Genomic DNA, 26893 nt, shown 5'->3' on the forward strand with positions numbered 1-26893 from the left:
CTTTCCTTTTTCTTTTTCTTTTTTCGTTAACTGCTTGTAGAAACAGTTGTCCATGAACATAGTTACACCGTGTACCTGGGAATGCTCCATAAAGAGATGGTTGCCACGGTGCCCAGCATACAGTGCGTGGCACCCACCAGCCACTTCAGTGTCACTTTGAATAAACAAAACTAATACCGTAATACTAATCCCATAACCAATCTTGAAAACAAACTCCATTTTTCTAAAAAACATTAGGTCAAAAAAGTCAGGTTTTGCAGTAGTGGTTTTGTGTGTGTGTGTGTGTGTGGAATATTAATCATTACTGCCATCCTGTCTTTACCTCTGGAGAAAGTAGAGTCTTTTTTTTAAATCTATAGAAATCAATGCCTAATCTATGTAACTTATTCAGGCTTCCAATAGGTGGTTTATGATTTCTAGAACAACTCAGAATTGAAGGAAAAAAGAGTTTTTGAATTTCTCTTTTTTCCAAGTAATTCTTTACATTGGATCCTTCATTCTAGATAAAAGTTATTAAAAAAAAAAAACACACACTAAACTTCAGGCAAAGATTACTGACTAAAGGAAAAAGTTGTAGTGGACAGAAAAATCCTCTTCTGTGAACATTTCCATGTCTTACCCTGTGGCCCCCTGAAGGATTAGCCTATACTCTGTTCTTTCTCCATTGATTTTGTTGGCAGTGCTGTGTGCCTTCTTCCTCAGTAGATTTTGTGATGGTCCCACCAAGTTACTCATTTAAAACGTATGTTTTATTTTTCCCTTGGTGCCTAAATGAGGATCTAAACCCACTCGCATTCCATGGGATTGGCATTTCCTTAAAAGCACACACCTCCCTTTCTTTTCTTGTGATTATTTTTTTTAGAATTTCACCAGCAATTTTGAAACCCCTGTTTGTGGATAAAACCCCCTGTTGATGGAATTGGCCATATCCAGCTTTGCGCTTTGTCTGTGTACCATACCACATTGGGTGTGTGGAAGTAACTGCATACTGGCTGTTCTGTCTGTGAGACTGGGATTAACCTTCCTGCCCCATTCGATTCCTTTCTAGGTCCAACTGGCCCACCTTCAACACTCCCTCTAAGCACCCAGACCTCTAGTGGCAGCTCCACCCTGTCCAAGAAGAGGCCTCCTCCCCCACCACCCGGACACAAGAGAACCCTATCCGACCCTCCCAGCCCACTACCTCACGGGCCCCCAAACAAAGGCGCAGTTCCTTGGGGTAAGTCATCCTAAAAGTCAGGGCCAGCGCTGCCGCGCATGGGGCAGAGTGGGCAGTGGACACTTAGCATATTCAGCGAACGGGCCAGACTGCACACACGCCGGTTGAGGGCTTGGATACACACGGGTGTGATTGTACTCAAGGCCAAGCAAAATCTTGGAAGATATTTAGGATCATTGAAAGACCAGAGCAGTACTCAAGTGCTGAGCGTTTCCTGTGCACCAGATACTGTGCTCGTAAATCTCTTTCACTCACAGTAGCAGCTCTGTGCAGTGGGTATCGTCAGCCTCATTTACAGATGAGGAAACAGAGACTCAGAAAAGCAAAGTCATCCATTCTCACAACAGCCAGAATATAAATCAAAAGGTTTTCTCAACATATAAATCAGACACAGTCACTTCTTGCCTTTAAAGCTTTCCTGGTGTGCATCAGGGTGAACGCCAGTCCCTTGGCCCAGGACCTAGGGGGCCCTGCAGGGTGGAGGGGCTGACCTTCCAGCACCCGCCCTCCGCTCATGCCGCACAGCCTCTTCACTGCTCAGGCACACCGGGCTCTCCCTCCTGAGGCTGCTCCACTCCCTGCAGCTGTGTCCTGCGCCGTCCTTCTCAGCTTCAACGTTTGTCTCCCGACCCCCTCTCTAAAGGAGCACCCCCCCTTTCCTTCAGAGCACCTTATCACCGTGGATTAGTACTCTGTGTTTGGCTTCTTGGTCTCTCTAGAATGTAAGCTCCACCAGAGCAGGGACTCTGTCTTCTCTTTTGTGTTTGCAGGGCCTAGCATCGAGCCCGCATGTTAGTAGGTCCTCTGTAATCACTTGACGATGAGTAAATGTGCACAGAGTCAGTTAGCGACATTGACTGCAGACAGATTTATATCCACAAGGCACACGATTTCCACCTTTCCTACCTTTTTAGTTCCCCAGAACTCCTCGCTAGCCCACCAGCAATGTAAGTCAAGAACCAGGAGTCTCCCCAGTGCCCAGCGAGGTCGGGCCCCTGACAGGCATGGAGAGAAGGAGAAGCTTCACGGGAGGAGCACGCTCGTTCGCATGCGTCACCTCCTTCTGCCCATGAGTTTCACTGTGGCTTCTTTTTCCTTGGGTTTCTGATCGTAACTGATAGGTAATTCAGCTGATTGCATTACAGGGCCTCTTCAAAAGCCTGTACTTAGGTGTTGTGAATCTTTGGAGTTTGGGGAAAAAGCCATACTCACCCATATACAGGTTCACACACGTCTGTCATCCGGCCGCAGTGCCCCAGTGCCACAGTGTGCGTGCAAACGTGTCTGTGTGGTTGGCCATTCACTCTGCATTGTCTGTGCTGTCGTGTGGGCCTTCTCAACTCATCTGCTCAGGGAGCCCACGACCTCGTAAGGGAGACAGGCAAGCCAGTGAGCAAGTGTTCTTGCCCGTTAGGACTGACATGTTAACAGAGTGCTGTGGAAATGCTGAGAAATGGTGTCAAGACTACTGGGGAGGCTATGCAGAGGACGAGACATTTGTGGAGGGCAGTCTTACCAGGGAAGAGCAGTGGGGGTACCAGCACACACACACACCGGCATGTTACGTGTGTCCTTGACATGTCTGCGGTTGCTATCCCGGCCCTTCAGGTGTCCCCAGATTTCATCCAAGAGGACTTTCCAAACCCAAATAACATCCCACTGAAGGTCACACCCGTGCAGATCTTCATAGCACAAATCATAAGCCCACCTTCTTTTCCCAGTTTCACTAAACGTTGATCCTGTTGTTAATCGATTTTTATTTCTGTGTCAAGTGGATAGTGCCTGTATTTGCCCTATAGGCTCAGTCGGTCCACAAGTCATTTTACAAAATTTCTGTTTTCTGGCTTAGGAATCACTTTCTTAGATTTCATTCCCATCACTCAGCAGCAGGACTAGTAGCTGCTGGTCTTTGTTTTATTTTTTGTTTTTGTGGGCAAGGGGCATTTTTCATTAAGAAACAAAGGCACCACTCTGCGAGAGTTCATGCCACCAACAGGGAGCCTTTCGAAGACATGGGTCCCAAGCCATCTGCTGGCAGCTCTCCCCACCGAGAGCCTCCTACCTATCACCAGCCGTGAGGGACAAAAACCAGAATCTGTTTGTGGTATAGTGACAATTCTGCATGCCACAGACTTGGTATCACTCACAGACAACCCTGAATAGTAATTCTGAGACTGTCAGGGCCATTCTTTCTAAGTTGGTATGTGCGCACCTGTGTGAGATATACTTAAAGGCCTGGTCTCTCCCTACCTCTCTCCCGCTGACGTGGTGTTCCAGAAGCTGGGAGCGGGATCCAGACTACTGATAAAACACACGCGGGATCTGTCTCCTCGGCAACATTTATGATACCTACAGCTTCCCTCTGTGGACCCATAGTTAGGATCTGGGCCCAGGGAGTGGGTACCAGCATGAGGGGATGCGACAGGCACAGCCTCTTGGCTCTCCCCACAACATGCCTGCCACACAGATATGCCGGGTTCCCAAACCACATTCTTTCCTCTAAGATCTGGGCCTTTGCTCCTTATATGCCTCAGCCTGGAATATTCTACTCATTTGTGTTAATGCTTCATCATCCTTCAAGATCTGCACTCCAGGGACCTGTTCAAGGGGCCTTCCTAGCCTAGCCACCATCCCACTCCCAGTCTGGCCCCTCTGGCACGGGGTTACCACGGTGGTTCTGTGTGCACCTCTCTTTCCCAGGGCATTCAGAGCTCCTTACAAGGGCATGTGCTGTTTCTGTCTCAGCACCGTGCTCCAGTGTGGACCCTGTGCCATACCCGGATTCTGATCCATCCTTACCACTTGGTAGCCCAGTGGCTTCAGTGATTATTTTTTAATTGTTCCATACCTGTTTCTCCAGCTATAAAATGGGGCTAAGGTAGTAGTACTTATCTAATTTTTTTTTCAGTTTTATTTAAGTAATCTCTACACCCAATGTGGGGCTCAGACTCACAACCCCCGAGATCAAGAGCTGCACGTTCCCCCGACTAAGCCAGCCAGATGCCTGGGTACTTAATCTAACTCTTAACCACAGTTCCGCAAAATAGGAAATGCTGGGACCTTGGCTTTCAGGACACTGAGACACAGGAAACTGAAGTCACCTGCCCACGTTCTCACAGCTGGTACTTGGGGAGCCAGAATCCATCACCAGCCTGTGTGGCTGAGAGAGCCTGCACTCCTCCCCCTCCCCGTGCTCCGAGGTGTTCTGCACATGAGGGCTCATGATTCCTTGGCCACTCCCCATGTCCGCAGTTGTTTCTTTGCCCACAAAACAAAGATGGGAGAAGGTAGCTGGGTAGGAAGGTACCCTCCGCCTGGCTGTGCCTCCTCGTCCATCTGCAGCATGGAGCCCTGGTGTGCAGGGAAGGCCACTCCAGGCTCTCTCCCTGCCAGCACCAGTGTCCACGGCACCCGAAATAACCCAGGCATCCCATTACTGAAGTCCTGCTCTTATGATGAATTCAGCCATCTGTCTCAGGAGACTGCTAATGCAGGCTTTTGATGAGAAAACAGATAGGCTTATGGGCAGATCTGGGTTGTATGGGGACTTTGATTTTTCAAGTGCCATGTCATTAAACCTCACCTCTTTTGGAAATACATAATTTGTTTATAACCTACTTTTATAATAGGCCAACACATATTTTAACACAATTTAAGTAAAATTAATTAAGAAATGAGGGCAAAGGGAGAATAAAGGTAACAAAGTAAAAGTCCAGGAGTGTGATCTCTTCACAAAATGTGTAATGTAAAATCACATACAATGGCTGGAAATAGACCACAGACTTGACACTGAGGTTCTTACAGGCAGGAGCAAAGAAAAAATACAGCTAATTATCCAGTTTGTGGTAGCCATAAGATTAACCCTGTTCTCACACTTGAAAGTCTTGTAAAATTAATACCTAAGAGCATCTCACCCCAGGACCTCCATCCTTTGGCAGGTATTCAGAGAAGTCTCAACAGCACACATCATGGGCAACTGTAACATGCACTAAAAGAACATTCTGGAAGCCCAGGTTCTGAACTGGGTTCTACCAGTCCCAGGCTACATGACCTCTGGCAATCGCTGACATTCCTTATCTTTGGTCACTGGGATTTAAAATTGTATAAGGTATATTTTATTGGGAGCAAATAATAGATGAAAACTGTACTACAGATTGGTTCACTTCTGTTCCGAGGCCAGAACTTCAGGTGAAAGACTCAGCATTTGAAACGTCTGATCCAAGGCATACACATCCACTCAGTGCCACAGTGTTGGTTTGTAAAAGAGCCTCTGGATGGAAATGTCTTCTTCTTCCCTTTTCTTGGGTTTCCCAATATATTTTCACGTCAGCTCCCCGCCCCCATTGTGCATGCTTATCTAGAAATGATTAACGGCTACTACCATTTGTAGAGTATTTTCCATGTACCAGGTGCCGTGCAGTTGTTCACCCGTCATTGTATTCAGCCATCAAGCCATCCTGTGCGATGGAGACTGTCATGTCTGCATTTTATCATTGAGGAAATTGAAGCACAGAGCAGTCAAATGCTTGTATAGAATCACACATCCAGTCACTTCAGAGCTGGTGTATGAATCCACTTCAGACTCCAAGGCTCATGTATTTATCCACTATTCCAGCAGACTCCTGGAGCCTGTGTGTCATTCACTGCTGGGCCAGTGTCCTCCTCTCTCTCCACACACTCTTGGCCTGACATTTCTGACCCTGAGTCTTGGCCACAACTTCTTCACCTGCTGGCCCAGCCTCTGTCTCACACACATCTTTTGTACACAAGAGCCCTGCTCCAAATTGCAAGAAGAGAGAAAAAGGGATTGAACTGCTTCCATGTTTTTACTCCTCCCTTGAATGCTACCCTTTTTTCAGAAACGTCTCTAAGTCACACTTTCCTTTCCAGGCACGGCACGTGCCTTTGCCTAGCCATGAGATTGATGGGATTCCCATCTGCCAGCCACAGAGGCCTTCCCCCAGGTGGGGGGAAAGGAAGCTGTGGGCAGAGAAGCAGATGAGTCAGTGCTGTGGGCCCTGACTTCATTCCTCAGGAACCTAATGGCTGCTGTGTGCCAGAGACTGGGCTAGCAAGTGAGCTTACAAAATGACCAGGGCACAGCCCTTGCCTTGGAGAGGCTCACTCAGTGAGTAAATCATCATCATTTCTGTTACATTCCCTCCGAGGACTGTGAGTAATAATTTCCATTTGTGTCCTGCTCCCTGTGGCCCAGCATTGTGCTCTGCACTCCATTGATCTTTCGTGATGCTCATACCCATCTGGTGGAGAAGATACTGTTTTGTTCCCATTTTATAGATGAGGGGACTGAGGCTTAGTAGAAAAAGCAATGTAGTCCAGACTCATACCCACAGGGCGATGGTAGGGCTGGAGTTCAAAACCAGGCTTGTCTGGCTCCGAAATCTGCACCCTTAGCCACTGCTCTATGATGAATGGTTGTAGGCTAACAGGAAGGAGGGAGTGGTCAAGTCCAGCTGGGGAAGATTTCCCAGAAGTTGATTTTGGGGAGAGACTTTGCAGGTTGCATAGCGGTATACCACGAGTGGGACAGGTTTCGTGTTGCAGAGAGAAGGGACAGAGGGCCTAAGGTAGGGAGGCAGAGAAACACAGTGTCTTTGTAGATGGAGAGCCACCTCGAGTGGCCAGAGAGCAGGGTTAAGGGAGGACACGGACATTTGGGCTGCAGTGTCAGGCCGCAGATCCTGGTGCGATGGCTCGTCTGTGTGACAGCAGAGTGGGGTGGCCACAAGCAGAGCGAGGGGCCCTCTGCAGCCCAAACGGCCTCATAGTCCATCCCACACGTAAGAGGGTTAAGAATCACTGCTTTGGAGTGTTTTCCACCTGGTAAGGAAATTAACAGATGCAGTGGTTTACCCTAACATAGAACTTTCTTTGACACTTGGATTGTTACGGCTCATTGAAGTCTCAGATGTAAGATGTGAGAGTCAGTCCTAAAGACTCACAATAAACACCATGCTGAAAAGAAACGCCTACCCTGGACGGCATTCACAGCTTGAAGGATTCCCTGGGAGGCTGTCCAAGGAGTCCTTCAGTACCAGTGATGGCTCGTGAAAATGTACCGATGGTTGGAAGGAGTGTCTTATTAAAGTAAAGCTATACTGAAAATCATCAGCCCCGGTAACACCAGTTTAGCTAGTTTCTTCCTGCAGCCGTGTCCTAGAGTTACAGAAAGTTCTATCCAGGAGGCCCCATCTTAGCCCTCCGCCAGCCTCTCCCTATGCAGGAGGTTTGGTGGGACGAGCAGTGATAGAGGGCTGGTTAGTACAGATCCTGGAGGCGGGCTGCTCGGCTCTGTATCCCAGCTTTCACTCCTACCAGCTACTTGACCTTGGGCTTAGCTGTACCACTTTGTGTGTTTCTTCATACACAGCATGGAGGGTAATTGTATTACATATGTCATGGACCTAATTCCAGTGATGTACTTACCCTGTACCTCACTCCTAGTAAATGCTCAGTGAATGGTGGTCACTATTATTGATGTTACCATCGGGGCATCAGGACGGGTAGTGACAACCTTGTAGACCCGCGGCCAGGTCTTCCGGGTAGATCAGGTAGCCATGTGACCTGCAACCACCGGTACACTTAACCTGTTTCTTCATCTTTAAAATGAGGATGATGACACCAGCTCTTCCTGCTATGAGGAGAAGCACTTGGGCAGCCGTAAGCACCACGGAGCACGCATACCACGTAGGGCTCAGAGCTCAATGCTTTGGCCAGTCCTGTCCTCTGCACCTGCCCTCCTGTTTCTGATTCTCGTCAGCCAGCCCCTTCCCTGCGGCCCTTTGGGGAGCCTGTGCGTGTCTAGGCAGGGGAGGAAGGGGCACACCTGGCCTTTGCACAGCAGTCTTTGGAAGGGCGGGCAAGGACATGAGCTAGAGCCCCACAGACAGCTGTGCCCCTGCAGGGTCCAGGGATTCCTCCTGGGCGCCTGGCAGCTTGGGGCTCTGTGCTCCTCCCACCATGGGATGGGTCACATGAGAGTTATTCTCACCAGTCTTTCTGCATTCTCCCGGACAAAGAGCACATATGTGGTTTTGCTGCCCCCCCATTAGAAAGTGCTTCACTGTTCAGGTGGCCCGTCCCCCAAAGAGGACCTTTCCTGCTCCTCTTACCAGTGAGGTTTTTGACACCGTTACCTTGTCATAGCACCCCACCCTGTTCACCGTTCATCTCGTTGCACATGAGCAGTCTAGTTTGTACACGTGCATCGCCCAGGCCGGATCAGAAACTCGGCAGAGCAGGGACATTTGATTTGCTTTCGTGCCCCCTGCTCTGCACCCATGCCTTACACCTAGTGGGTGCTTCATAAGTGCTAATGTCTGAGTGAATAATGACAAGAGTGACTGAGCGTCCTGGCCCGCGGACGGCCAGTTATCACCACCCTGCTGCATAGCGTCCACACACACACGCACACAGTTTGTGAGTTGCGTGTTCTGAGTCTGGCTCCCAGGGCTGGTCTCCTGAATTTGAGGTTTTACTCTTCTTTCCCTGCGCCCAAGCTAAGGACAAGATCCTGAGCCAAGGGGACATCCCGAAGCCCTATGATCTTACAGGCCTTGCCGGGGGGCGGGCTGCTCATCTTTTCAACATAGTCCTTGAATAGAAAAAAAACAAAACAAAAACCACACTGTGAGAGCCCAAACTGGTGCTTAGTTTTGTTGTGAAGTTACAAATGCATACTGTTCTAGCTCCAGACTTTCCAGTTCCTGTTTGGAACCAGAGGGGTGCCTGTCCGCCAAGTCCTAAGTCCCCTTATTCCATTTCCCTGTCTGAAGATGCAGCTTGACCTCTGATTTTCCCCGTAGGTAACGATGTGGGTCCATCATCGTCTAGTAAGACTGCAAATAAGTTTGAGGGACTGTCTCAGCAATCAAGGTAAGCTGCCTTCACGTTTCTCCCTCAGCTGGGGTCACAGTTCACTGTTTGGAATTCTAGAAATGTGTGTTGGTGGCGGTCTGCTCAAAGTGTGGCCCGCCAGCTGGTGCCGACCGTGAGGAGAAACTACACATACACTGTCAGTATGCACCCGTCCCTCGGGACTGGCCGTGACAAGCCGCTGTCTCCCGGCGCGTCGGCAGGCCGGGCTGTCCGGTGGCATGGCTCTCTCCTCCATCCAGGTTCCCGGTGGGGACGGGCCTCACTTCCCTCATGTCACAGAGTCTCCCAGAACGAGGCTGTATTTTTAATTTTTTAATTAAGTAGCTTTGTTACTTTCCCTCTTGACTCCTTTTTGCAGACTTGGGAATGAAAAGTCCTCAGGGACATCTGACAGCCCAGAGATTTTCAGACATAAAAATAGGACTCTTTCCAAGTGCCCGGTTTGTAAGATTTTCTTAGGCTAGGCTAAAAGCAACATCTCTTCCTTCCCTCCTTTCACGGAAACGGGATACTTTGGAAGATTTTCTGTAGGCAACATTTATCCAATCCCAACGCAGAGTTTTCTCTAGAGGCCGGATCTGAGATAAAGACACAAAGAGCCACTTCCAGTCCCAAAACCTCAGGGAGACGGAGTCAGCTGGTGTGCGGGGGTTGCTTCCCAGAGTTTATCAAAGACAAAACAAAGTCCTCATTTATTTTAATGCCACTGTCCTATTTAGTCTTTATGACTTTGTCAGATAAGCCGATTACTCTTTCCTCCGTTGTATAGATGAGGGAACAGCCCTGAGAGCTTGAGAGGTTAAGTGGTGGCAGATGTCAGAGCTGGACTCAACCCAGTTGCCCTCCAGACTCCATGTCCTGTTGTCCCCTCCCCTCGAGTCCTGCCCATCATTCCCACTCCATCCCCCACCTGGCTCTGGGGGACTCAGACTGCAGTTCCGGGATCTTTTCCCAGAGGGGGAGAGTGTCTGATACATGGAGAGTGCCCACAGAATGCTTTTGAAACAGAATCAAGCCACATGCACACAGCGGCAGCCTCGTGTTCGTTTGCAGAGGAAGCAGCCCAGGCCCACGGGCGTTCAGTGTTGACCCAGGGCCTTGGTCAGGAATCACCATCGTGCTCACGTCTATAATCGGCCGGTGTGCTTCCCTGAGAACATTCCAAGGCCGGACGTGAGAAACACACGCTCCAGAGGGGTTCACTGTTTGCAGATTCGCAGGGATGTTATGTCTATAGCCCAGGGGCAGTAGGATCTCACGAGAGCTGAGGAGAGAGTGGTTAGGAGGTGACAGCATGTGCATTTCATCTTCTTCTTTGACTCTGTTTTGTTTGTTTGGTTTGTCTTTCCCTGTTCCTTTAAATGCAGTTGGGAAAGAAAGAGGGGAAAGCCAATTCCTGGGACATCGTAGGATAGAAGAGGACAGATGAGAGATTCAGAGGGGCTCTTGGCACGGAGGACTCCAGTGCTCGGCTGCTGTTCCTCCTTGGGGCCGTAGGGCCCTGGCGTCCTCTGAGAATAGCTCCAGCCTCTTGCTGAAGGAGCACCGTGGATGCCAGCTCACATGAGCCGCCCACTGCCCTGGCGTTTCGGTGGTGGCAGGGGCGTGGGGAGGAACACTGGATTATGCAGACCCCACAGGGTGGACTTCTGTTCCTGAGACTTGGGTGTTCTTCCCTACTTGTTTTGGAAGTGCTCCCAGAGGAGGGAAAGTCAGAGAGCCTGGAGGTCTGAGACCCAAGCTGTCTGCTCTGGTGCCGCTGCGTTGAACAGAGCGAGATCTCCTTTTATAGTTCCTCTCCTGGCCAGCCTTGGGACCCTCTGCTGAAACTCCCCAGACTTCGGTGTCCTCCCCTGGAAGTGAGGATGGCAAGAGTTAGGGTGAGAGATCGTATCTCACGAGGAGACGGACTTCCTTGTGGTCCCCCGGGGTCGTGCTCCACCGGGCGCTCAGACGTCACCTCTGAGGACAGGTTTCCAGGGGAGGAGGTGGTGGCTTTATCGTTCTCATAGTTGGCCTGTTCACTCTTTTCTGGGTCCTCCCCAGCCAGGCAAATTTTGAATTGTGGAAAACAGACTGTAATCTTTTGTTAAAGAAATTTTGAAAGGGTTTTTAGAGAATTCACTTAGCATAACTCAATAATTTCATTGAATATTAGATCACTAATGATATTACAGCATTTTGAGATCTTAAATGATTCTTATTTATTAATTAGCACCAGCTCTGCAAAGACTGCCCTTGGTCCAAGAGTTCTTCCTAAACTACCTCAGAAAGGTAAGATTTCTTTTTCTTGTGTTCACATGATTAGACTGTCGTGGTGCCCTCCACGGGGACAGCTGTCTCTGTCTCTTTAGTTCATGGCTTGATCCCAGATGCCCAAAGCAGCACCTGGCATGTAGTAGGTGCCCAATAAATATTTGTTCAATAAAGAAAGATATTTATAAACTGAGTTTTTGTGATTAGCAAAACACCATACTTTTCCAAAAAAACCACAGTCCTTTTCTAGAAGATATGTTATCATCCCTGGGCCTGGGGATACCATTCCTTCTCCTCTTGCAAACACAGCAGTGAGACCTGGGAACCAGTACCAGCTCTGCCACTCACTCGCCGTGTGGCCTGGGCAGGGGACTCGGAACCTTCCCGAAGCCTCAGATTCCTCACCCATAAAGGTGGCCAAGAATACTTGCTTCATGAAGTTTTGTAAGGACGAAATGAGATCATGCTTCAGAAAGCCCCTCGCTTTCTGTGGCACAGAAATCCTTCCCTGGATGGCATCCATCATGCAAAGTAGAGATGCTCGTGCTCTGAGAAGTACAAGAAAGCAGTGTCTATAAATGCAGCTTCCCTGCCAAGTAGAGACACTCGGTTCTTTGACCAAGTCTTCCTTCATCCTGATCAAGCTTTTCATCCGTAGGACCAGCATGTCCGCTGTCGTATCTGCTCCCTCTTCTTTGTCGCCCCTCCAGCTTGGGAGCTGAGAACACCCACGGACGCTTTGGTTCATCCTGTCCACCCTTACTTAGGCCTGCAAGGCCAGAGGGTCCACGTTAGGTGCAGACGGAGGCTCAGAGGGCTCGTGGTGCTCCGTAGATTTCAGGAAGACCTTTGACCGCTGAAGTCACAGTTTAGGGAGTCGTGGTAGAAAGCTCTCTCCCGAGGTCTTTGGGAAACTGGGCTCCTGTGTAGTACAATCAGAGTCCCAGGGGGCTGCCAGTTCATTCTCCATGGAACACAGAGGGAGCTTCCCCCAGATTTACTGAGTCTTTAAAATCACAAGTCATTGTCTTCTTTTAACCTCTACCCGAAGGGCTGTTGTGATCCCAGAGCAGTTTGAGGTGTTCCCACCTGTCTATGATCTGCCCCTGATTTAGCCCTGTGCTCTTTCCCCATCGATCGCACGCTACCACTGATTCCTTCCACCTCCCTGTCCAGCTCCCTTCTTCTTGCTCCCAAACTGCAGCAATTCTTAGCCCCACTGCCCCCACCCATGGCCACAGCCACTTTCTCACCATCCCACGTCCCCTTCTGAGCCAACATCATCTCTCCTAACGCTCCTCCTCCTCTCCCACACCCCTCCCGTGCTGATTCTGCTCGCTTGACCAGCTCTGGGCTGGCTCCACACACCTGCACGTGCTGGAGAAGTAGTCAGGAGGGCAACTCCTCTCTGCTTCCTGACTGCTGAGCTCACGCGGTCCTGAGGCTGCCTGGCACCCTCCATCTACAGGATCCCCTGACTCGCCACTGCCCTAGCCCTCCTCTCCTTCATACCTTCTCTGCTCTCCTCGAAACGACTTCGCGTCTGTGTTCTCAGTGAACAGGACATGAGCCCCCCCATTGCTATATGCCCCTGCTGGCCTGCCTGTGGCACCCAGGAAGTGGCCCGTCATGTCCTCAGATGGACCCCGTGCCTCTGCACCAGCCCCGCCCCTCCCTGACTCCGGGATCACGCCCTTCACGTGCCCCTCCTTTTTAGTGCCGTTCACCCTGAGCCTTCCGCCAGAAGCCAGCATCCCAGCCAGACCTCCTCCCTCCAACCACCGCCTCATTATGCTGCTCCAGTTCTTTTCTCTTGTTGTCCTTTTTACTGGTTTTGAATTTGCCCATGATAAACATAGACAAAAATATTGTAAAACACAGAGCAGTGTAACGCAGCCCTCTCCACCTCACCCCCAGATGTTCATCACCCACCTGCACAACGATCAGTTCCTACCTGAGCTTGTTCCATCCGTTTCCCGCCCCCCGTCGGTCTGTAGCAGACGTGGACCGCATACCGCTTCCACGCGCTCCACACCGTCACCACGTCTCAGACGCTTCATCAGATTTTTTAAAATCCTGAATTTCTTAATACCTTCAAATACCCAGTTTACATTTCTGATGGTCCCATAAATAACTTTTTTTTTTTCTTCAGCAAATTGTTTGTTCAAATCAAGATTGAATGAAGTAGGGTCCAGTTGACTGGACAGTTGACTGGTTGGCCTTTTACGTTTCTTAGGCTAAAGGTCTTCCTGCGTCTCTCCCCCTTTCTAACACATAACGTTGAAGGAGCTGGGTTATTCGTTCTAGATTTTTCCAGTTTGGATTTTGTATCCCCATGCGGTTGTTAAACATGTTCTGTGTCCTCCGCATCTCCTGTCAGTCGGAAGTTGGGTCCTGAGACCCCATCAGACACAAGCTCAGGCTTTGGCAGAACTGCTTCCTGGGTGGTGGTGTGTTCTCCTATCAAGAGGTGGATGCCGACTGATGGTCTCTCTTAGTGTGAAATGTGCAGCTGTTCACGCTCAGAGCCCAGATCGTTCATCCATCCCGTGTGAGAAGCACTGCACGAGGCCACTGGCCGGGGCTCGAGTCCGGCCTGGCTTACACCGCTGTCTGCCGTTGGCAACGCCTATGGTTGGGATCTGGACCAGAAGTTTGCAGGCCTTTTCTCCCTCTGCCTCCTCTTCTTCAGTTATGTTCTCCGAAGCCATTCTCAGAAGTAGAATGATCATGGCCAAGGGAAAAGCGTTTTAGTAGCCTGTACTCTGGGTGGTGTTGCCTTTCAAAGGAGCCGTATCCCCTTGCCTTCCGCCCAGTCCTGCCTGCGCACCCCAGCTACACCATTACCTCCCGGGTTTTTGCAAGGAGTGGGGGTCGGGCTGGAAATTCCCATCCTCTCTTGCTCTTAATGGGCCTCGCTCCAGCGGTGCCCTCTCTGTGGTCCAGTTTTGGGGAAAAGTTTGCTTGTCAGCGCTTCAGAGTTAAAGCAGTTCAGAAAGGACTTTTAAATGGAGAGGGGAAAACATAAAACCAGCTTGGAAATAAAATAACCAGAAGCTGGGCAAGATTCCCTAGAAGAAAAACTCTTCTCTTATTTTGTTTCTAACTATTGTAAAACCACGTGTATTCATTCTAGGAGATTTAAAAAAATACAGACAAAGAGAAGAAAAATACAAACCACCCACCATCTCATATCACCCAACATACGTAATTTGATATATCCTTTCTACTGTGTTTTTTTTGTTTTAGGTTTCAATTTAAGCTGGGGTGTTTTTTTCACATAATACATCAGAAACATTTTCCATCACAAATGACTGTTACCTGCTACATAGCATTCCGCCGTCTGGTGCCGTGAAGTGTTAGGTAGGCCCTGTCATGGCAGCCACACGGATGCCCCTTTTCCACCATGAATGGTGCCGTGCTGAACACTCAAGCACAAGCATCTCATTTCGTGGCTCTGATCCTTCTTAGGGGATCAGTTCGAACCGGACTTGAATATGTTGAGGTTCTGTCTGCCCAGCATTTACAGTTTCCATTCCCCCGTAAGTGGCGCACAGCAAGGCTGGCCAGCCGCGCTGCTGGGGGAGTTCCCCCAGCTTCCCCCTTCACTGCCTGCCTCAGACTTTCCTTTACCCAGTTTGTGACTTGCAAAAGAGGACTCTGGCTTGCTTTAACTCTTTGAGCTGAGCAACATCAGCTGAAGTTCAAGGGCCAGCCCATGAGCTGGGACGTGGCCAAGCAGGCCACGTGCAGAAGCAGTCGTAGTACAGCTTGGGACAGTTTGCAACACTGGGATCCATCTCTCTTTTCTTTTCTTTTCTTTTCTTTTCTTTTCTTTTCTTTTCTTTTTTCTTTTTTGATAACTTGTAAGAATATCTTTCTGAATATATTGTACTTCTAGAATAAAATTCTTAGTGTGACTTACTCAGTGAGTCTTAGTCAGCTGTGTCCTTGCTGAATGCATACTGTATGCTTGGCCTCTATGCCAGGAGCCGGAGTTCCGGGAAGAAGTAAAAATACAAATCCTGGTCTCAAAGAACCCTGCCTGACAGTAGTGGTCATACTCTTATATGATCCTTAGAGCCTGCCAGGTCCTGATGGCAAATTCTTTACCTGTATTAACTCATGTTTTAGAAATAATAGGAGGCACAGGGAGGTTGTATCATTGACCTGAGATCACACAGCAAGTTAAGTAAGTGGTGGAGCCGGAGTTGGAGATGTGTCCTTAATGCCCTAGGTCCCCCCGACAGAGCTGTGCAAAGAGCTGTGGGAGTGGTTCCACAAACTAGAATCCCCAAGTGGTGCAGAACGACAGCCACGACCGTACAGAGAATCGGGAGGACCTGCCTAGCAAGTTCTCCCAAACATATTACGTGGGCAAGAAACGAAATTGCAGACAAAGTATGTGCTGTAAGCCATGTATGGGATTCAGAACATGTGGCCGTATCACCAAAATGTAGCAGAGGTTCCCTTGGGGGGGAGGGAGGAGACCTTTGACCTCTTAGGTAGTATGGGAATTCTAGAGACATGGAGAATCATAATAAATTCTGATACAGCTACAGAACGGGACAGAATGCAACATTAAAAATGATGTACTGCTGGGCACCTGGGTGGCTCAGTCAGTTAAGAGTCTGCCTTCGGCTCACATCCTAGGGTGATCGTGATCCTAGGGTCCCGGGATTGAGTCCACATCGGGCTCCCTGCTCAGTGGGGAGTCTGCTTCTCCCTCTGCCTGCTACCCCACTTGTGCTCTCTCTAACTCTCTCTCTCAGATGAATAAATAAAATCTTTCAAAACAAAATTACATATTGCTGCTGGAGGAATTTTATTGACCTGGCAAATACTCTTGCTAAAGTGGTATATAGATAAAAGCAGATCAAAGTTTTATCTACGGAAAACACGTGGAAGAGTCCAGAAGGAAGTACGGCACATTACTGTAAATGGCTACGTTTAGGTGGTAGGCTTGTGGAGAACCTAACTGTATACTTCTAATTTTCTGTAACCTGTTTGTATTCTAGTCATGTTTGTTTTTGTTTTTTTTTAATTCTGGGTTAGTTTGGACATCCTGTTCTTCCGTAACTGAGGCATGAAATCACTTATGGTCATGTAGACGCCTTCCAGGCTTCCAACTTTGATCTGTGAACGGGCAGTGCGCACCTGGGTCTGGCCCTGGAGCGGGCACACACTCTCCACCGGTGTTCCCAGTGGCCGAAGGAGGGGGCAGCGCTTCCCTGCCTTGGGGTCCCCTCCGGTGACCTCCCTCTCTGTGCTTGCTTCCCGCAGTGGCACTAAGGAAAACAGAAACCAGCCATCACCTCTCCCTAGACAAAGCCAACATCCCACCCGAGATCTTCCAGAAGTCATCCCAGTTGGCAGAGTTACCGCAGAAGCCGCCCCCTGGAGACCTGCCCCCGAAGCCCACAGAACTGGCACCCAAACCCCAGATCGGAGATTTGCCACCGAAGCCAGGAGAACTGCCCCCCAAGCCACAGCTGGGCGACCTGCCACCCAAACCCCAGCTGGCAGACTTACCTCCCAAGCCGCAGATGAAGGACCTGCCTCCCAGACCGCAGCTGGGGGACCTGCTGGCAAAGTCCCAGACCGGAGAGGTCTCCCCCAAGGCCCAGCAGCCCCCCGACATCACCCAGAAGTCACAGCCGGCAGATCTCTCCCCAAACGTGCAGTCCCGAGATGCCGTCCAAAAGCAAGCATCTGAAGACTCCAATGAGCTGACACCCACCCTGCCAGAGACGCCCGTCCCGCTGCCCAGGAAAATCAATACGGTGGGTAGACGCCAATTCTGAGGCTTTTGCAACCCTCTGCCGCGCTCCAAAACCCAGCAGGAGGGTGTGTGCTCCAGCAACACAGAAAAATCACGAGCTTGCTCACCTGCACTGGTTGTGGTTCCGGCTGCACGGTGGAGCGGAGCCCAGTGGTTAGGGACGCGGGCGCTGGACTCCAGCAGCCGGGCTTCTCGACCGGCTCTCGCTACGTGACCTGAGCCCATTACTTTTCTGGGCCCTTGTGCACAGCAGCTGAGTTCAGGGGCAGTTGAGTGCGGTGACCAAGGAGCGGCACCAGGCAGACGCTCGGCAAGGGGTCACCCTTGTCTTAGAGCCGGGACGATGACACTTTTCCTTTCTTAGAGTCACAAGAAGACAGGTTCCCTCTCAGGGTTCTGAGAATCGTCCACTCAGTTCTTCTCACTGCGTTTTCCCACAGGAGCCAAGGCAAAGCCCCGAGAGACTGGCACAGGCAGAATTCGGGTGAAATCCCACATTCCCTCCTTTGCATGAGATGCTTTCTACTCTAAAATGTACCAGTTTTATTTTAATATAAAAATGCTCTTTTCCAAAAAAACCTCTTGTTTGCACAAGTGCTCCCGGAGGATTCAGTGGCTGTTGGTCCTGCCCTCGGCTGCACCCCAGCGGGGGCACTGGCTTCCCAGGCGGAGGAGCACGGTTAATGAGGGAGCCGAACTCCACACAGCAGTCCTGCCCCTGCTCATTATCAACACAGCATTGCCATAGAGTGTGGCCCCTCCACACTAAAGGAAGGGTCAGGAAAACAAAACCCATTCTCGCACGGGCTGGAGAGCACCATATTCGGTACAGCAGGTGCATTTGCTCTCCACAAGGGCACTGTCCCGGGAGCCCAGGCCCCCCGACGGCCTTGTGCAAGATCCCGGTCCTGCTCTGCACTTGACAGTGGTTTTATGCCCTCGTTTAATCCTCCCCATGTTCAGGGATCCCCTGCGGGCCTTGGAGCTGAGACAACTAAGCCTTACACAGTCGCGGTCCCTCCAGCCAGCACCACCCCGGGACGGGCGGCAGAAAGGAGCAGGGGCACTGAGGGAGACACCAGGGCACAGAGAGAAGTCATTTGACCCAAAATATGGAGAGACACTGCTTGCTTTCTTTAATACTGAGTACTCAATGAGCTAGGCACTAGAAACCTCCTTTAGAAGATGACTTCTCTATTCCCATCTTCCTGTTTGCAAAGAACCAGAAGTCCAACAGATAAAAGCGCAAGTGAAAACTGATCACAAATTAGAACATTTTGGGGAACTGCCTGGAATCCTCCCACCCCGGGCCGCCGCCCTGTTTAACCAGCATGTGCTGACTTAGTACTTTGCGTGAGGGGACTGAGAGATTTGTTTATGCTGTGCATTCAGTATGCAGAAGCTGCACATTTTTCTTTACATCATGTTTCCCAAAACCATTTTTAGACTCTGCTGTCATCTCTGCAAGCTGCTGTTGGGGGCGGGGGAGGGCAGGGAGCCTCAGGGGTTTCGGTGAGGCTGGCTTTCGATCCCCACCCATAGTTTGCTTTCCCGTGAAAATGATGGGCAGTGTGCCCTCCCGAATGCCAGGCTCCGTCCTCGCGCTCGGGGAAGAGAGGGAGCACACAGCACCTGGGCGCCTGGCGGACGGGCCTCCCCCTTGACAGAGGAACAACTGAGGCTCAGCGCCCAAGGTTAGCGTGTCCTTTTCTCGCGCTAAAGCCCCGTTTCTGTCTTGAAGGGGAAGAACAAGGTGAGGCGAGTGAAGACCATCTACGACTGCCAGGCGGACAATGACGATGAGCTCACCTTCACGGAGGGGGAAGTGATTGTCGTCACAGGGGAGGAGGACCAGGAGTGGTGGGTATGTACTCGGGCGCACGCCCCGGGGCCCGCATCCTGCCGGCCGCCTCGCCGACCCTCCAGCGTTCTCGCTGGCTGTCTTCTCTCGCTGAGGTCGTGCTGGAGACGCAGCCGCCGAGCTTTGAACCTGGCTCGGGAGAATTAACGTGCGCCTCTGCTTAACCCTCGTGATCATACAGCCTGTGAGCCGCAGGCATTTCCTGCTCTGTCAGATGTGAGACGAAAGCTCGGGAAGGCTGTGCATGTGACACAGCTAGGAGCCAGCAGTCAAGATTCCGAAGCATCTCTGAGCCCAAAGCCTGAATGGTGGCCTTACGTGTCTCCTGGCTGAGTGTTTCCCAGCATCAGTATGGAGATTCTGTTTCCGTGGCAGCCTGTGTCCCACCAGCCCAGGGGACCCTGTTCTGTCTGCTGAGAAAGGGACCTGTGGTTCATGGCGGAGCCAGCAGAGTGTGCTAGGGCCCAGAAACACACGTGCACGTACACACGCGTACACACGTGTACACACACGTACAGGTGTGCATACACCTTTGGCTTTTCTTCCTCAGGGCCTGGAGAGCGAGCGCCTCCAGATGCTTGATCACAGCCGTAGGGATTCTGCTTGGACCAAAGCAGCGGCTCTCAGGCAGGGGCAGTTTTGCTCTCCGGGGACCTTTGGCAGTGTCAGAGTTTCAATTGTCAGGACCCGGGAGGGGGATGCTCTGAGCTTCTGGCCAGTGGAAGCCAGGGATGCTTGGGAGAACAGAATTACTGGCCCTGAATGTGCAGGGTGCCCAAGCCGAAACGCCCCGAAGGAAGCGATGAGGCTTCTCTCTCTCGGGGAGGGATGAGCTGGGGGTGGTCCCCATGGCCCTTCCTGCCTCTGTTAGGGTTGGGCCTGCTCCTGGCATGGAGCCTGCTCGGGAGCCACGTTAGAATCATGACAAGCAGATGGGCTCTGAGGGCCCTGGCGTGAGTCACTGAGTCGTTCTATGGCCTTGGCTAAGGCGTGTCCCTTCCGAAAGCCTGTTTCCTGCTCAGAAATGGGACAGGAGTAACCCCACCTCACAAGGTTGTCCCAAGAGCTCACTTGGTGATGCATTAATATTATAAGCAGGCGGTGATCAGATCCTTTGCTAAGAAACCAAGGATGACAGCGGAGGACCCAGAGGGAGTAAGCGGCAGGTTTCCACTGGTGCCTCTAGCATCGTCCTCGGAGATTCCATGTGCTGTCAGCACATCTGCCGAGCCACACATAAAAACAATGCCGCCCATGCCACCAGTGATTTCCAGTTTCACAAAACCCGCTCACGTGCAGGACGCCAACTGAGTAAGGCCCTGTGAGGTGGGTGCTCCCGGCCAGCAGTCAGTTCCACCGTCAGGATGAGAGAAGCATGCCCAGGAGCCCCGGTGGCGGCCCAAGGTCACAGACCTGGTAGATCCGTCAGGCAGCCCAGACTTGCCCCGCAGCTCCTGCTCCAGCCACCGTGGACCCCGCGGGTGTTTTATGGAGGGAGATGAGAGCTGGTCTGGCCTGGCTCCGAACGCCACCCTCCTCTGTCTGCATTTGTCATTTGGAGCCAGTATGCACGTCCTGGTCTTTTCTGTTGAAGGCTTGCAGTGGGATTCTCTTTAATCCACTGAGTATTGGTCTGAGATCACTGGGAAGTTTTCACGGGTGACTGTGGTCACAGGCTCGGGCAGACAGGAGAGTTGCCAGAGGCCACCGTCCGTCTCAGGCCCTCACCGTCTCCTTCCCCCCACAGCAAACAAGTTCTGGTCCAGAGCAGCCCTTCCCATCTGTGTGATTTTTTTATGTAATCTCACCACAGGTCTGAGAGGAAAGGGTATTTTAGCCCCATTTTACAGACAAGAGGCCTAGCAACGTTTGTCTGAGGTCGCTCAGCAGGAAAGGCATTGAGCACCCGGGGAAGAGCTTGGACCCTGGAGTCTGTAGCCTGTGTGAGGCCAGGTTCTTCTACCTGTCGGGGGGGCGGGGGGCGGGAATTAACACTCCAGGTATAAGATGAGGACCCCAGGAAGCACTCCCTCACAGGACGGCCAAGTGTACACGGTGAGAGCCACATACAAGGGCGGAGTGGGCTGTACCTCCTGTTGTTAGTTATTCTGTTACAATTGTGTGTCATCTTCCAAGAGAGGGGGAGGGTCAGCATGCACTCCCCCGCAGGCCTGTGGGCCAGGTCCACGGGGACCGTGACCCACGGGGCTTGTCACCGGGCAGCTGCCAGTGGCCTCCAGCCTGACGACTCTCTCTTCTCCCTACAGATTGGGCATATTGAAGGACAGCCCGAAAGGAAGGGGGTCTTTCCGGTGTCCTTTGTTCACATCCTGTCCGACTAGCAAAAAGCAGAACCTTAAGATTGTCCACATCCTCATGCAAGACTGCTGCCTCCGCATAACCCCGTGCCCACGTGTGTATATAGCTGCTGTTACAGAATGAGAGACTCCCGGAAGGGCCACCTCAGGAGGGGACATGGTGTGTGCTGTAAATACCCTGTGGGCTTCTGCCCTCGCCGGTGTTAGGGGGGCCTGGGACCCGGCGCGCCTTACTGGTCTGCCAGAGCCGTCCTGGGTATCTAGCACTTCATCTCTCTGCTGTTTTCCCAGCAGACAGACAAAACCAGGCATCTAGGAACTGCTGGCTCTGCAAATAAGAGTGGTCTCCAGCGACCGTTGAAAGGCAGAGAATGACTCTGTGTTCCTAACAAAACAGTATTCTCAATTGTGTTACTGAAAACGCGACATTAGCGAAGAGGTGGGTTCTGTTTTCCAGGTGAAACTTTGAGCTCCACGACAGACCAGCCTGTAGTTTATCTGTGTACACAGTTTACAGCTACAAAAACCGACTGTGGTATTTATTACAGAGAAGTGCTCGGTTCAATGTAAGTGTTATTCCTTCGGCAAACTATTCAGCGACCCAACACCTTTGGTGGCATTTTACACTCCCCGCAGCCTTGTGCAGGTTAGGCCAAGTGGGTGTATACGGTCTTCTGGTGAGGAGTGCCCGCCCCTGAGATATTACCTCATTATGCAAAAATAACATATCCTTCACGACTATTTTGACAAAAGCTTAAAACACACCTGATGAAGCTCAACTTTCAGGAACCAAGGACCGCCAGGAAGCATTAGCCTCTACATTATGCATGCCTTTAGAAGCTTACCCGAAATCTGCCTTTTATAAAGGAATAGTATGGACAAGTGGAACTGTACATTTTTTTAACTTGATCGCCATTAAAGCAGAAATTATAAGGTTGCAACAATATCTGTTTCTAGTCAGTCATTCGGCTTTCTCAGAGTGTGAAGTTCCATATCCTCTTCTGAATTAGCATCCTTCACCTGTGTTAAAGCCCCGAACACATCAATTTAAATTATTTTCTTAGTTTTGTCTTTGATCAGTTTAAACACGTGAAAAGATGATTCACGAAGATGACAAAACTTAAAAGTCAGCCCTTCACACCATTTCCCCGCCACAGAATCCGGGTGCTGAAACCAGCCTCTCCTCCCTCCGTGCTCTTGCGTGTGCCCCCATCGGAGGTGAGCGTGCCAGTGTTAAGCTCTGTTCCGTAGCCGCGTTACCGTCGAGCCACTTCACAGCCAGGCGCTCGGCCGCCACAGCTCATGGCGCTGTGAGTCTCCCTCCGTGTCCTCCTGTCCAGGCCGTGTCCATCCGACCACTGGAACGGCAGCCCCATGAGCTCGCAGCCGTGGCCGTCGGTCTGGACTTTGAAAAGAACACGGCAGGTGCCCACCCCGGTCAGCGGGGCGGCTCTCTTGATTCCGAAGCCCCCGTGTCCTTCTGGCATCACGTTTGCATAAACGGCTCTGTTGGCAACCGCACAGAAGGCTGATCCTGCTAAGCCGATAACCTCGGCGGTAAGAGAGGAAGGTTCATTTCACAGAAGCACAACTCCCCACCGGACCCCTAGGAAAAGCCCTCTTTAACAGAGTCTCTGTGCTCAGCGAATATTCATTTAGTTCTGCTTAAGTGAGTACCATGAAAACTTTGAATAACCACCTAATAAGTAAACCTTGCATGACAGACCTGCAACACAACTTCTCAGCTGTTCCTGGAAAGTGATTTTAAGCAGTTGCCACCTGGGGCAGGGGGGTGGTCCTGTGAGCCCCGCGGGCCCCGCACAGAAGGCGAGCCCCCGGAGCCCGGGGCCGAGCGGCTGGGCATCTGCAGCCCCGGCTCACTGGCCGCGCTGGTGTCGGGACAGGAAGTCACCGTCCGAAGGGACCTAGGGGCCTGGTTCGTCCAAGTACACATTTTTAGTTGCATTAAAGAACTATTCATTTTTGTGGCCTACAGTATTTTCAGCTGTTCTCAAAATAAACTGGTTTTCTAAAAAGCTCAAAACCTACATGTCTGAAATTACATGGAGTCATTGTCTGTTCTTTTTCTTCTTTTGCTGCAACTTACACAAGCACATTTTTTAATACCTTTTTTCTTTCCTCTGGTTTTGTTTTTCTTCTCCGTGAGGAATTTGAGTGCTCTCTAATCCAGCTGACTGTGGGACATAGGACAGCTAGGTATGAATACCTTTGGTGATCTTGGTCGAGTGTGAATCTGATATTCTTATTAAACTCAGTGAGCCACGATCTGCAATTTTGTACATGATATAGTATTTTGAAGGTATGGAACCTTATGAAAAAAAATAGTTAATTAGTTCTTTTTTTCCCCCAGAGGGGAAAGTTACATTCTGCAAATAGTCTGTGTCTTATTTTACTGTTGAACAGCAATTGCTATTTATTTTTTTATTGCCTAGAACTTCTGCGTGTCGTGTAGGAATCCGTAGTGGCACCAGACAAGTTCCAAACTCTCATGTGGATGTTACCACCAGACATCAGTACGCTTGTCATTTCACATGTATTTAATGTGACCGTTTTTCAGTACTGTATGTGTTAATTTCTACTTTTTTTAATATTTAAAATTGCTTTTAAATAAACGTATTCTCAGTTGATCCCAAACATCGGAAATCAAGCCATTTTGTGAGTTGTCCACTATATTGCATTTGGAAAGAATCAAGACTCCACTTGGCTGTGCTTTGGGGGGGATAGATAACACAGGTCGGTCCAGCTCCTGTGTCAAAGCTCTCTCTGGATACATAAAAATGTCCATTACTTTTCTCAGCTTACAAAACACAGACCTCAACATTTTGGGGTCCCCCCCACTCCCACCTCCGTGCTCCCACTCCACGTGAAGAGGGAGGGCGATGTCCAGGCCTCAGGCTGCTGGGCGTTTCCTTCTCTCCCGTAGCTGCTGCTGCCAGCACTGCCGTGCGGGGAGCAGACCCAGGGTCAGGCTCCGGGCCTACGTGATCTCCTCTCACTCTCAAGCCAGCAAGAAGCATGCATGCACCTCTCCACTTTACAGAACCTGAAAACGAGGCCCAGAAGGTTCACGGTCATGGCAGGAGGTGCCATAGGCTGGTATGACCAAGTCAGGAGCCCACAGGAGTGGTGCTGGCCCCCAAGTCTACACTAGGAAAGTTCCTAGTTGCACTGCAAAGCTATAGCATGGAAGACTCTGGAGCGTTCGGCATTCCTTCTGTTTCCTTTCAAGAGCTTTGGTAGATTTTAGTGCCTGTTCACACACCTAGACCAGGAAAACTCTCCAAACCACGCTGCCAGGGAAAGTGGGCTTCGGCATGGAAACCAGGACTATCAGGATATTTTTGGAACAGGCTAATGGAATTATCTGGATAATTCAGGCAAAGAGGCAGCCAGCTTTCTCTCTGATCACAGTGTTATATTGGTTCCATATTATTTTAAACCTGGGCCAGTGTCTGAAAAGAACGGACTTGTTCCCCTTGGAAGCAGCCCCTCCAGAACGCTGGGAGCCCTGGACAGCCCTCCCCCAGTGATGCTGGAAACCAGAGGAACCTCTGACCTCCCTGCCTTCGGTCCTGTGAACACTAGACGGTTGATGAGCCATTTCCTGTATGTGCATTCAGTCCCCAGTGAGGCGAAAATCCTCTTGAGGCACATCCGCTCGCAGAGCTGAGGTGACTTGCTCAAGGTCACTCATGGTAGCGGTGTCGGCCCGTGTCCTTTCGGCCTTGGCAGGAGCCTTCCCTCCCCCGTCACTCTTGTTTCTTCCCTAACCCAGCACCCTGCCTTCCTCCCGGATTGTGTGTATATGGGTGGGTGGCAGAGATGGTAATTCTAATTCGACCTCTCCTACCCACCCCCCCACCGTCTGTTGTCATCCCTCCTGGAAGGAATCTTACTTCCCAGTCTGCAGGATATATGGAATTCCCAGCCGATGGGCTCACGTCTCTGCAGGTGAGCCTCAGCGGACCTGTGCTCCCTCCCGCAGCTGGACACATCTGGCCCGGCCTCTCCGGCCCCAGCCTGGTCGCAGGGGACGTTACCTCACTCTTAACATCTGAGCGCGTAAGTTCCCCGAACATTCTCTTTGCATCAAGAGGATGCCAGGCCTGTTGGGGCGCCTGGGTGGCTCAGTCGTTAAGCGTCTGCCTTTGGCTCAGGGCATGATCCCAGAGTCCTGGGATCTAGACCCGCATCACGCACCCTGCTGGGAGCCTGCTTCTTCCTCTCCCACTCCCCCTGCTTGTGTTTCCTCTCTCGCTGGCTGTCTCTCTCTGTCCAATAAAGAAATAAAATCTTAATTTAAAAAAAAAAGAGGATGCCAGGCCTGTGGTTGCAAAGAGGAGCCCCACATTCTGTCCCTGACAAGCCTGCGGGGAAAGGGGGATGAAGAAGCACTGATCACTTTGCCCCCCCCCCGCCCCCGCGGTGGGGAGCGTACCTGGGGACAGCTGGAGCAGGCCCCCCAGAGTCCTGGGTGCCCCCGCCTGCGCAGTGCCTGCTCTCCCGCTCTGGGGCCCGGGCAGCAGGGCCGTGCTCGGCTCCGTAGCACTAGGAAGCTGGTCTCGTCCCTCCCACAGCTGAGCAGCCTGCGGCTCAGTGAGGTCAAGTCGTAACTTGCCAAAAGTCAAGTTGCTGGAGAAGGCAGGGGCCAGACTCGAACCCGGAGGCCAGGGCCCACGTGGCCACCAGCCATGACCCTGCACTGCCTCTCTGTTGCTACTGTGTTCTCTGGCTGCCCTTTCTGCAGGGAAACTGGGTCCATGCCAGCGCCCCGGCCTTCCATGGACAGGTGAGCCCGTGAGATGCAATGAAGTTTGCCGTTCGGAGGGCCCCCCGAAGGGTGTTCTTGGCGCTGCTCTGCTGCTGGAGCCTGAGGTCGGGCTGGCACACAGGGGTCCTGGTGCGTGTACAAGGTGACCGGTGAGGCAGCAGTGAGTGAGCCAGTGTGTATCTGTGAGCACAGCAGCCCCGTGTGCAGACGTTCAAACACTTGAGCTCCTGAAAACAGGAATTAAAGCTCAGATAAACACAGCTGTTTTGCAAAAGTCTTACCACACAGCAAACCCTAGTCAGAGGCTCAGAAGGCCAGAACTTGGACCTTCTGCAAAACCTCCTGGGGAGAAGCCTTGCTGGGCTCATGCTTCTGTGGACGGAATTTTAGATTTTGCTGTATAGGTCCAAGCAGATTTGAGAACAAGAGATAGCAAATGTGCCATCTGCACGCTGGCCTGGGAAGACATGAGGGCCAGGTTTCCAGGCTTGCGCGGGCATCTCCGGGGGTCCTCAGTATGAAAGTCAGACTCTGGGCCCTGACCTCGGGGTCAGGAATCTGCAGCTAGCCAGCATCCCCAGATGAGTCCCGCGTGCCGCCGGGGCATGCACAGGGGGGCCCTCTCATCCTCTCAAAAGCAACAACTGGAAACCTCACTTTCGGGGCGCCTGGGGGGCTCCGTCGGTGAAGCGTCTACCTTCAGCTCAGGTCATGATCTTGGGGTCCTGGGACGGTGCCCTGTGTCGGGCTTCCTGCTCAGCGGAGA

At 51.3% G+C, this 26893-nt stretch overlaps 1 protein-coding gene across 5 annotated transcripts in view; it reads left to right on the forward strand.

Annotated features, from left to right (window-relative positions):
- Positions 1 to 24007, forward strand: part of ASAP1 (ArfGAP with SH3 domain, ankyrin repeat and PH domain 1) — a 341646-nt gene extending 317639 nt beyond the window's left edge. For 4 of the 5 annotated variants that reach the window (XM_045812249.2, XM_087864618.1, XM_087864616.1 and 1 more), the window contains 6 exons: positions 1049 to 1219; positions 9046 to 9115; positions 11334 to 11392; positions 16658 to 17157; positions 18898 to 19020; positions 21285 to 24007. In XM_045812249.2, coding sequence (XP_045668205.1) covers positions 1049 to 1219; positions 9046 to 9115; positions 11334 to 11392; positions 16658 to 17157; positions 18898 to 19020; positions 21285 to 21359 — 998 coding nt within the window. In that variant the 3' untranslated portion in view covers positions 21360 to 24007. The remainder of the gene's footprint in view (positions 1 to 1048; positions 1220 to 9045; positions 9116 to 11333; positions 11393 to 16657; positions 17158 to 18897; positions 19021 to 21284) is intronic. The other variant, XM_087864619.1, reaches the window with a different exon arrangement.
- The last annotated feature ends 2886 nt before the right edge of the window (positions 24008 to 26893 follow it).

The sequence above is a fragment of the Ursus americanus genome, chromosome 9, assembly GCF_024610735.1.
Source record: "Ursus americanus isolate L20-20 chromosome 9, mUrsAme1.1.p, whole genome shotgun sequence".
In the NCBI taxonomy this organism is placed as follows: Eukaryota; Metazoa; Chordata; class Mammalia; order Carnivora; family Ursidae; genus Ursus; species Ursus americanus.